Source organism: Salvelinus alpinus, chromosome 20, assembly GCF_045679555.1.
Source record: "Salvelinus alpinus chromosome 20, SLU_Salpinus.1, whole genome shotgun sequence".
NCBI lineage: Eukaryota > Metazoa > Chordata > Actinopteri > Salmoniformes > Salmonidae > Salvelinus > Salvelinus alpinus.
The window spans coordinates 16,018,671-16,030,886 of NC_092105.1; the positions used below are offsets into that span (position 1 = coordinate 16,018,671).

Consider the following 12,216-nt stretch of genomic DNA (forward strand, 5'->3'; position numbering starts at 1 on the left):
GGACACACACACGCACAGTGAAGGACACATACACACACACACACACACTGAAGGACACACACACACACACGCACGCACGCACTGAAGGACCCACACACACACACACACACACACACACACACACACTGAAGAACGGACACACACACACACTGAAGGACACACACACACTGAAGGACACACACACGCACACTGAAGAACACACACACGCACACTGAAGGACACACACACGCACACTGAAGGACACACGCACACTGAAGGACACACGCACACTGAAGGACACACACACACTGAAGGACACACACGCACAGTGAAGGACACACACACACACAGTGAAGTACACACACACACACACACACACACACACTGAAGAACACACACACTGAAGGACACGCACACACTGAAGGACACACACACACACACAGTGAAGGACACACACGCACACTGAAGGACACACACACACTGAAGGACACACACGCACAGTGAAGGACACACACACACACAGTGAAGGACACACACACACGCACGCACGCACTGAAGGACCCACACACACACACACACACACACACACACACACACACACACACACACACACACACTGAAGAACGGACACACACACACACTGAAGAACACACACACGCACAGTGAAGGACACACACACGCACAGTGAAGGACAGACACACGCACAGTGAAGGACACACACACGCACAGTGAAGGACACACACGCACACTGAAGGACACACGCGCACACTGAAGAACACACACACGCACAGTGAAGGACACACACACGCACAGTGAAGCACACACACGCACAGTGAAGGACACACACACGCACAGTGAAGGACACACACACGCACAGTGAAGGACACACACGCACAGTGAAGGACACACACACGCACACTGAAGGACACACGCGCACACTGAAGGACACACGCACGCACACTGAAGAACACACACACGCACACTGAAGGACACACACGCACACTGAAGGACACACACGCACACTGAAGGACACACACGCACACTGAAGGACACACACACGCACAGTGAAGAACACACACACGCACACTGCAGGACACACACGCACACTGAAGGACACACACACGCACAGTGAAGGACACACACACGCGCACTGAAGGACACACACGCACAGTGAAGGACACACACACACACACGCACACTGAAGGACACACACGCACAGTGAAGAACACACACACGCACACTGAAGGACACACACGCACACTGAAGGACACACACGCACAGTGAAGAACACACACACGCACACTGAAGGACACACACACACACACACACTGAATGACACACACACATGCACACTGAAGGACACACACACGCACACTGAAGGACACACACACGCACACTGAAGGACACACACGCACACTGAAGGACACACACACACACGCACACTGAAGAACACACACACGCACACTGAAGGACACACACACGCACAGTGAAGGACACACACACACACACACACACACTGAAGAACACACACACACACACACTGAAGGACACACATACACTGAAGGACACACACACGCACACTGAAGGACACACACACGCACAGTGAAGGACACACACACACACACACACTGAAGAACACACACACACACACACACACTGAAGGACACACATATACACACACACACACACGCACGCACGCACTGAAGGACCCACACACACACACACACACACACACTGAAGAACGGACACACACGCACAGTGAAGGACACACACACGCACAGTGAAGGACAGACACACGCACAGTGAAGGACACACACACGCACAGTGAAGGACACACACGCACACTGAAGGACACACACACACACACTGAAGGACACACACACGCACAGTGAAGGACACACACACACACACACACACACACACACACTGAAGAACACACACACACACACACACACTGATGACACACATACACTGAAGGACACACACACACACACACACTGAAAAACACGCGCGCACACACACACACACACACACACACACACACACACACACACACTGAAGGACCCACACACACACACACACACACACACACACACACACACACACACACACACTGAAGAACGGACACACACACTGAAGAACACAAACACACACACTGAAGCACACACTCACACGCACTGAAACACACACACACTGAAACACACACACTGAAGGACACACACACACACACACTGAAGAATGGACACACACATACTGAAGGACACACACATACTGAAGAACACAGACACACGCACATACTAAGCAATACATGCACACACTTAACAATACACACACACTTGGTGATACACACACACACTTAGGGATAATACAGACAAGCACACAAATAGTCATGCCTTTTCTCTAACCTACTGAACACTCTCTCTCCCTCTCATCTCGCTCTCTGTCCCCCCCTCTCTCTCTCTCTCATCTCGCTCTCTGTCCCCCTCTCTCTCTCTCCCTCTCATCTCGCTCTCTGTCCCCCTCTCTTTCTCTCCCTCTCATCTCGCTCTCTGTCCCCCTCTCTCTCTCTCTCCCTCTCATCTCGCTCTCTGTCCCCCTCTCTCTCTCTCCCTCTCATTTCGCTCTCTGTCCCCCTCTCTCTCTCTCCCTGTCATCTCGTTCTCTGCCCCCCTCTCTCTCTCTCCCTCTCATCTCGCTCTCTGTCCCCCTCTCCCTCTCTCTCTCTCTCTCATCTCGCTCTCTGTCCCCCTCTCTCTCTCTCTCTCCCTCTCATCCCGCTCTCTGTCCCCCTCTCTCTCTCTCTCTCTCTCTCTCTCTCTCTCTCTCTCTCTCTCTCTCTCTCTCTCTCTCTCTCTCTCTCTCTCTCTCTCTTTCTCTCTCTCTCTCTCTCTGTCCCTCTCTCTCTGTCCCTCTCATCTCGCTCTCTGTCCCCCTCTCATCTCGCTCTCTGTCCCCCTCTCTCTCTCTCTCTCTCTCTCTCATCTCGCTCTCTGTCCCTCTCTCTCTCTCTCTCTCTCTCTCTCTCTCTCTCTCTCTCTCTCTCTCTCTCTCTGTCTCTCTCTCTCTCTGTCCCTCTCTCTCTCTGTCCCTCTCTCTCTCTCTCTCTCTCTCTGTCCCTCTCTCTCTGTCCCTCTCTCTCTGTCCCTCTCTCTCTGTCCCTCTCTCTCTCTCTCTCTGTCCCTCTCTCTCTGTCCCTCTCTCTCAGGTTGGGGTACACATATCTAAGACTCAAAGACCGTCATATGGAGATTCTCAATAAGGAGGATGAGATTGAGAGGTGGGGCTCTGCTCACAACATCTTTTAATTTGGTCTTTCATATTTCACAGCTTCCTGAGAAAGCATGGAGTTACCATAGAGTTACACATTCATATCCCAAGTTATTAATTCAATCTAATTAATAGAAGTTAAATCCATATTGCTGCCAATTGTCAAAACCTAGATACACCTTCGTTCTCTCTAAACAGCTGTTTCATAGACAGCCCACTGCAGAGGGGGATGTAGATTCTGATGTTATACAAGCAGTGCCTATGGGATCCAAACCTGCTATTTAAACCCTTGATAAAAACCACTGTCCCACACGATCTACTGTGTGGGCTTCTGCTCCCACACTCTTCTGTATGTCTTCTCACAGGGCTTTCACACTCTTCTGTGTGTCTTCTCACAGGGCTTTCACACTCTTCTACAGTGGGGAGAACAAGTATTTGATACACTGCCGATTTTGCAGGTTTTCCTACTTACAAAGCATGTAGAGGTCTGTAATTTTTATCATAGGTACACTTCAACTGTGAGAGACGGAATCTAAAACAAAAATCCAGAAAATCACATTGTATGATTTTTAAGTAATTAATTAGCATTTTATTGCATGACATAAGTATTTGAACACCTACCAACCAGTAAGAATTCCGGCTCTCACAGACCTGTTAGTTTTTCTTTAAGAAGCCCTCCTGCTCTCCACTCATTACCTGTATTAACTGCACCTGTTTGAACTCGTTACCTGTATAAAAGACACCTGTCCACACACTCAATCAAACATACTCCAACCTCTCCATGGCCAAGACCAGAGAGCTGTGTAAGGACATCAGGGATAAAATTGTAGACCTGCACAAGGCTGGGATGGGCTACAGGACAATAGGCAAGCAGCTTGGTGAGAAGGAAACAACTGTTGGCGCAATTATTAGAAAATGGAAGAAGTTCAAGATGACGGTCAATCACCCTCGGTCTGGGGCTCCATGCAAGATTTCACCTCGTGGGGCATCAATGATCATGAGGAAGGTGAGGGATCAGCCCAGAACTACACGGCAGGACCTGGTCAATGACCTGAAGAGAGCTGGGACCACAGTCTCAAAGAAAACCATTAGTAACACACTACGCCGTCATGGATTAAAATCCTGCAGCGCACGCAAGGTCCCCCTGCTTAAGCCAGTGCATGTCCAGGCCTGTCTGAAGTTTGCCAATGACCATCTGGATGATCCAGAGGAGGAATGGGAGAAGGTCATGTGGTCTGATGAGACAAAAATAGAGCTTTTTGGTCTAACTCCACTCGCCGTGTTTGGAGGAAGAAGAAGTATGAGTACAACCCCAAGAACACCATCCCAACCGTGAAGCATGGAGGTGGAAACATCATTCTTTGGGGATGCTTTTCTGCAAAGGGGACAGGACGACTGCACCGTATTGAGGGGAGGATGGATGGGGCCATGTATCGCGAGATCTTGGCCAACAACCTCCTTCCCTCAGTAAGAGCATTGAAGATGGGTCGTGGCTGGGTCTTCCAGCATGACAACGACACGAAGGACACAGCCATGGCAACTAAGGAGTGGCTCCGTAAGAAGCATCTCAAGGTCCTGGAGTGGCCTAGCCAGTCTCCAGACCTGAACCCAATAGAAAATCTTTGGAGGGAGCTGAAAGTCCGTATTGCCCAGCGACAGCCCCGAAACCTGAAGGATCTGGAGAAGGTCTGTATGGAGGAGTGGGCCAAAATCCCTGCTGCAGTGTGTGCAAACCTGGTCAAGAACTACAGGAAACGTATGATCTCTGTAATTGCAAACAAAGGTTTCTGTACCAAATATTAAGTTCTGCTTTTCTGATGTATCAAATACTTATGTCATGCAATAAAATGCAAATTAATTACTTAAAAATCATACAATGTGATTTTCTGGATTTTTGTTTTAGATTCCGTCTCTCACAGTTGAAGTGTACCTATGATAAAAATTACAAACCTCTACATGCTTTGTAAGTAGGAAAATCTGCATAATCGGCAGTGTATCAAATACTTGTTCTCCCCACTGTATGTGTCTTCTCACAGGGCTTTCACACTCTTCTGTATGTCTTCTCACAGGGCTTTCACACTCTTCTGTATGTCTTCTCACAGGGCTTTCACACTCTTCTATGTGTCTTCTCACAGGGCTTTCACACTCTTCTGTATGTCTTCTCACAGGGCTTTCACACTCTTCTGTATGTCTTCTCACAGGGCTTTCACACTCTTCTGTGTGTCTTCTCACAGGGCTTTCACACTCTTCTATGTGTCTTCTCACAGGGCTTTCACACTCTTCTGTATGTCTTCTCACAGGGCTTTCACACTCTTCTGTATGTCTTCTCACAGGGCTTTCACACTCTTCTGTATGTCTTCTCACAGGGCTTTCACACTCTTCTGTATGTCTTCTCACAGGGCTTTCACACTCTTCTGTGTGTCTTCTCACAGGGCTTTCACACTCTTCTATGTGTCTTCTCACAGGGCTTTCACACTCTTCTATGTGTCTTCTCACAGGGCTGTCACACTCTTCTGTGTGTCTTCTCACAGGGCTTTCACACTCTTCTGTGTGTCTTCTCACAGGGCTTTCACACTCTTCTGTGTGTCTTCTCACAGGGCTTTCACACTCTTCTATGTGTCATCTCACAGGGCTTTCACACTCTTCTATGTGTCATCTCACAGGGCTTTCACACTCTTCTGTATATCTTCTCACAGGGCTTTCACACTCTTCTGTGTGTCTTCTCACAGGGCTTTCACACTCTTCTGTGTGTCTTCTCACAGGGCTTTCACACTCTTCTGTGTGTCTTCTCACAGGGCTTTCACACTCTTCTGTGTGTCTTCTCACAGGGCTTTCACACTCTTCTGTGTGTCTTCTCACAGGGCTTTCACACTCTTCTGTATGTCTTCTCACAGGGCTTTCACACTCTTCTATGTGTCTTCTCACAGGGCTGCCACACCCTTCTATGTGTCTTCTCACAGGGCTGTCACACTCTTCTATGTGTCTTCTCACAGGGCTGTCACACTCTTCTGTGTGTCTTCTCACAGGGCTTTCAGACTCTTCTGTATGTCTTCTCACAGGGCTTTCACACTCTTCTGTATGTCTTCTCACAGGGCTTTCACACTCTTCTGTGTGTCTTCTCACAGGGCTTTCACACCCTTCTATGTGTCTTCTCACAGGGCTGTCACACTCTTCTGTGTGTCTTCTCACAGGGCTTTCACACTCTTCTGTGTGTCTTCTCACAGGGCTTTCACACTCTTCTGTATGTCTTCTCACAGGGCTTTCACACTCTTCTATGTGTCTTCTCACAGGGCTGCCACACTCTTGGCAGTGTTGTCTTACTAAAGTTAAGTTGTCTTATTGCAACATTTTAAACACACCACCTAATGGAAGAAAGGGAGGGACAGTGAAGGATAATTCCTCTTTACAAAGGCCTGTTGTGTTTTTGCTTGTCTCTAGCCACTCGTGTTGCTGTGTACATTGTTAGAATGTGCTGTGTATTTTGTCTGATCCTAAACGAGACGTCTACTCTGGTGTGTGTTCCAGGTTTGAGCTGCTACACGTGCTGAACTTTGACTCTGTCAGGAGGAGAATGAGCGTCATTGTCAAGTCTAGTGCAGGTAACACGCATACAAACACACACACATAGACATGATCTATCTCTACATGATCTTTCTGTCACTCACACTCTCTTAACTAACTCTATTGTCCCCAGGGGAGTACCTGTTGTTCTGTAAGGGGGCTGACTCCTCCATCTTCCCCAGAGTGGTGTCAGGGAAGGTGGGGCAGGTGAGGGCGCGGGTGGAGCAGAACGCTCTGGTAAGCCTACACATACACACAAACACGCAGCATATCTTTTACTATCCTTTTGGGTACCTTAAATTGATTTCCATTCAAAATCATTTCTTCCCTATTTTCCTAGCCCTAACCTTACCCTTTACCCTAACCCTAACTGTAACCCTTAACCTTTTAGGCTTAACCACTAAACCTAAAATAGCCTTTGTCCTCGTGAGGACTTTTGGGTATTTCCAGGACCCACGAGGATAGTAATTTTTTTATTTTTTTTTATTGTCACATACACCGGATAGGTGCAGTGAAATGTGTTGTTTTATAGGGTCAGGCATAGTAGTACAGCGACCCTGGAGAAAATCAGGATTAAGTTCCTCGCTCAAGGGCACATCAACAGATGTTTACCTTGTCGGCTCGGGTATTCGAACACGCGCACACACGTTGTATATACAGTATTACCTCTGCCTTTATACCTACACCAATTCCCTAAACACACTCCTTAACCCAATACTCTTACTCCTTATATGCCTGTATCATAACTAAAACTCTAAATATATACAGTGCGTTGGGAAAGTATTCAGACCAATAGACTTTTACCACAGTTTGTTACGTTACAGCCTTGTTCTAAAATTGATTAAATAAAAACATTTCCTCAGAAATCTACACACACAACCCCATAATGACAAAGCGAAAACAGGTTTTTACATAAGTATTCAGACCCTTTGCTATGAGACTCGAAATTGAGCTCAGGTGCATCCTGTTACCATTGATCATCCTTGAGATGTTTCTACAACTTGATTGGAGACCACCTGTGGTAAATTCAATTGATTGGACATGATTTGGAAAGGCCCACAGTCTATATAATGTCCCATAGTTGACAGTGCATGTCAGAGCAAACACCAAGCCATGAGGTTGAAGGAATTTTCCATAGAGCTCAGAGACAGGATTGTGTCGAGGCTCAGATCTGGGGAAGGGTACCAAAACATTTCTGCAGCATTGAAGGTCCCCAAGAACACAGTGGCCTCCATCATTCTTAAATGTAAGACGTTTGGAACCACCAAGAAACTGAGCAATCAGGGAGGTGACCAAGAACCTAAAGGTCACTCTGACAGAGCTCAAGAGTTCCTCTGTGGAGATGGGAGAACCTTCCAGAAGGACAACCATTTATGCAGCACTCCAGCAATCAGGCCTTTATGGTAGAATGGCCAGACGGAAGCCACTCCTCAGTAAAAGGCACATGACAGCCCGCTTGGAGTTTGCCAAAAGACACTTAAAAGACTCTCAGACCATGAGAAACAAGATTCTCTGGTCTGATGAAACCAAGATTGAACTTGTTGACCTGAATGCCAAGCGTTGCGCCTGGAGGAAACCTGGCACCATCCCTTCGGTGAAGCATGGTGGTGGCAGCATCATGCTGTGGTAATGTTTTTCAGTGGCAGGGACTGGGAGACTAGTCAGGATCGAGGGAAAGATGAACGGAGCAATGTACAAAGAGATCCTTGATGAAAACCTGCTCCAGAGCGCTCAGGACCTCAGACTGGGGCGAAGGTTCACATTCCAACAGGACAACGACCCTAAGCACACAGCCAAGACAACGCAGGAGTGGCTTCAGGACAAGTCTCTGAATGTCCTTGAGTGGCCCAGGCAGAGCCCTGACTTGAACCCGGTCGAACATCTCTGGAGAGACCTGAAAATAGCTGTGCAGCGAACCTCCCCATCCAACCTGACAGAGCTTGAGAGGATCTGCAGAGAAGAATGGGAGAAACTCCCTAAATACAGGTGTGTCAAGCTTGTAGCGTCATAACCAAGAAGACTCAAGGATGTAATCACTGCCAAAGGTGCTTTAACAAAGTACTGAGTAAAAGGTCTGAATACTTATGTAAATGTGATATTTCATTTTTTTATTTTTATACATTTGCAAAAATGTATAAAAAACAGTTTTTGCATTGTCATTATGGGGTATTGTGTGTAGATTGATGAGAAAAAATATATTTAACCAATTTTAGAATAAGGCTTTAACGTAACAAAATGTGGAAAAAGTCAAGGAGTCTGAATACTTTCCGAATGTACTGTATATATTCAGTCACACAACCCTGACTCTTATACCTACTATAGTGATAGGGCCACAGTACAAAGAGAGAACCCTAACCATCTCACCTTTACCTCTGTCAGGAGGGCTTGCGGACCCTGTGTGTGGCATACAGAAGTCTTTCCCTAGCAGAGTACGAGGAGGCGTGTCATCAGCTGAGCGACGCCAAGCTAGCCCTGCAGGACAGGGAGCAGCGACTGGCGCAGGCTTATGACCTCATCGAGAGGGACTTCACCCTGCTGGGGGCCACGGCTGTGGAGGACAGGTAGGAGAGCGGGACACAGGAGGCAGTAAGAGAGAGCAAGTCACTTAAATATATACAGTTGAAGTCGGAAGTTCACAGACACGTAGGTTGGAGTCATTAAAACCCGTTTTTCAACCACTCCACAAATTTCATGTTAACAAACTATAGTTTTGGCAAGTCTGTTAGGACATCTACTTTGTGCATGACACAAGTCATTTTTCCAACAATTGTTTACAGACAGATTATTGGAATTATTATTTCACTGTATCACAATTCCAGTGGGTCAGAAGTTTACATACACTAAGTTGACTGTGCCTTTAAACAGCTTGGAAAATTCCTGAAAATAATGTCATGGCTTTAGAAGCTTCTGATAGGCTAATTGACATAATTTGAGTCAATTGGAGGTGTACCTGTGGATGTATTTCAAGGACTACTTTCAAACAGTGCCTCTTTGCTTGACATCATGGGAAAATCAAAAGAAAGCCAAGACCTCAGAAAAAAAATGTAGACCTCCAAAAATCTGGTTCCTTGGGAGCAATTTCCAAACGCCTGAAGGTACCACGTTCATCTGTACAAACAATAGTACGCAAGTATAAACACTATGGGACCACGCAGCCGTCATACCGCTCAGGAAGGAGACGCGTTCTGTCTCCTAGAGATGAATGTACTTTGGTGCGAAAAGTGCAAATCAATCCTAGAACAACAGCAAAGGACCTGCTCCAAAACTGCTCCAAAACTGCCATAAAAAATGCCAGACTACGGTTTGCAACTGCAGATGGGGACAAAGATCGTACTTTTTGGAGAAATTTCCTTTGGTCTGATGAAACAAAAATAGAGCTGTTTGGCCATAATGACCATCGTTATGTTTGGAGGAAGAAGGGGGAGGCTTGCAAGCCGACGAACACCATCCCAACCATGAAGCACGGGGGTGGCAGCATCATGTTGTGGGGGTGCTTTGCTGCAGGAGGGACTGAGGGACTTCACAAAATAGATGGCATCATGAGGCAGGAAAATTATGTTGATATATTGAAACAACATCTCAAGACATCAGTCAGGAAGTTAAAGCTTGGTCGCAAATGGGTCTTCCAAATGGACAATGACCCCAAGCATACTTCCAAAGTTGTGGCAAATGGCTTAAGGACAACAAAGTCAAGGTATTGGAGTGGCCATCACAAAGCCCTGACCTCAATCCTATAGAACATTTGTGGGCAGAACTGAACAAGCGTGTGCGAGCAAGGAGGCCTACAAACCTGACTTAGTTACACCAGCTCTGTCAGGAGGAATGGGCCAAAATTCACCCACATTTTTGTGGGAAGCTTGTGGAAGGCTAACCGGAAAGTTTGACCCAAGTTAAACAATTTAAAGGCAATGCTACCAAATACTAATTGAGTGTATGTAAACTTTTGACCCACTGGGAATGTGATGAAAGAAATCAAAGCTGAAATAAATCATTCTCTCTACTATTATTCTGCCATTTCACATTCTTAAAATAAAGTGGTGATCCTAACTGACCTAAAACAGGGAATTTTTACTAGGATTAAATGTCAGGAATTGTGAAAAACTGAGTTTAAATGTATTTGGCTAAGGTGTAGGTAAACTTCCGACATCAACTGTATATACATTCTCCATGGACTTTACAGTGTCCCAAAACATTTTGGAATTAGTGCTACAGGATGCAAATCTCTGTTTGATAAAGCTAGCCTTGGCTTTCCTAACTGACTGAGTATATTGGTTCCTGACTTCCCTGAAAAGTTGCATATCGCGGGGGCTAATGTACTTGTCCTCTTGCTCAGTTGTGCACCGGGGCCTCACACTCATCTTTCTATTCTGGTTAGAGCCAGTTTGAGCTGTTCTGTGAAGAGAGTAGTACACAGCGTTGTACGAGATCTTAATTTTCTTGGCAATTTCTTGCATGGAATAGCCTCCATTTCTCAGAACAAGAATAGACTGATAAGTTTCACAAGAAAGTTATTTGTTTCTGGCCATTTTGAGCCTGCAATCGAACCCACAAATGCTGATGCTCCAGATACTCAACTAGTCTAAAGAAGGCCAGTTGTATTGCTTCTTTAATCAGGACAACAGTTTTCAGCTGTGCTAACATATTTGCAAAAGTGTTTTCTACTGATCAATTAGCCTTTTAAAATGATAAACTTGGATTAGCGAACACAACGTGCCATTGGAACACAGGAGTGATGGTTGCTGATAATCGGCCTCTGTACACCTAGGTATTTTTTCCATTAAAAATCAGCCGTTTCCAGCTACAATAGTCATTTACAACAACAATGTCTACACTGTATTTCTGATCATTTTGATGTTATTTTAATGGACAAAAAATTTGCTTTTCTTTAAAAAACAAGGACATTTCTAAGTGACCCCAAACTTTTGAACGGAGATGTGTGTATATATAAGAGAAAGGGAGAAAGAGGGAGACCCATTTTTATTGTTTATATCACTTTTGTTTATTATCTATTTCACTTGCTTTGGCAATGTTAACATATGTTTCCCATGCCAATAAAGCCCTTGAATTAAATTGAATTGAGTGTGTGACTGTGTGGCCTGAAAGAAGCAGGGGAGTGGAGTTAGAAAGGGAGCAGGGAAAGAAGAAGAGGGAGAGACTAGGAGAGAGCAGGGAGTGAAGAAGAGGGATAGACTAGGAGAGAGCAGGGAAAGAAGAAGAGGGAGAGACTAGGAGAGAGCAGGGAGTGAAGAAGAGGGAGATACTAAGAGAGAGCAGGGAAAGAAGAAGAGGAAGAGACTAGGAGAGAGCAGGGAGTGAAGAAGAGGGAGAGACTAGGAGAGAGCAGGGAAAGAGGGAGAGACTAGGAGAGAGCAGGGAGTGAAGAAGAGGGAGAGACTAGGAGAGAGCAGG

At 46.1% G+C, this 12,216-nt stretch overlaps 1 protein-coding gene across 9 annotated transcripts in view; it reads left to right on the forward strand.

The window, feature by feature from the left end:
• The window catches only part of LOC139546365 (phospholipid-transporting ATPase IH-like), a 111,335-nt gene that overhangs the window by 72,142 nt on the left and 26,977 nt on the right, over positions 1 to 12,216 (forward strand). For all 9 annotated transcript variants that reach the window (XR_011669206.1, XR_011669208.1, XR_011669209.1 and 6 more), the window contains exons 15-18: positions 3,185 to 3,256; positions 6,772 to 6,845; positions 6,941 to 7,044; positions 9,187 to 9,368. Coding sequence is in view for 2 of the 9 variants with exons in the window: in XM_071354669.1 (XP_071210770.1) it covers positions 3,185 to 3,256; positions 6,772 to 6,845; positions 6,941 to 7,044; positions 9,187 to 9,368 (432 nt within the window). In the remaining 7 variants the exon portion in view is untranslated. The remainder of the gene's footprint in view (positions 1 to 3,184; positions 3,257 to 6,771; positions 6,846 to 6,940; positions 7,045 to 9,186; positions 9,369 to 12,216) is intronic.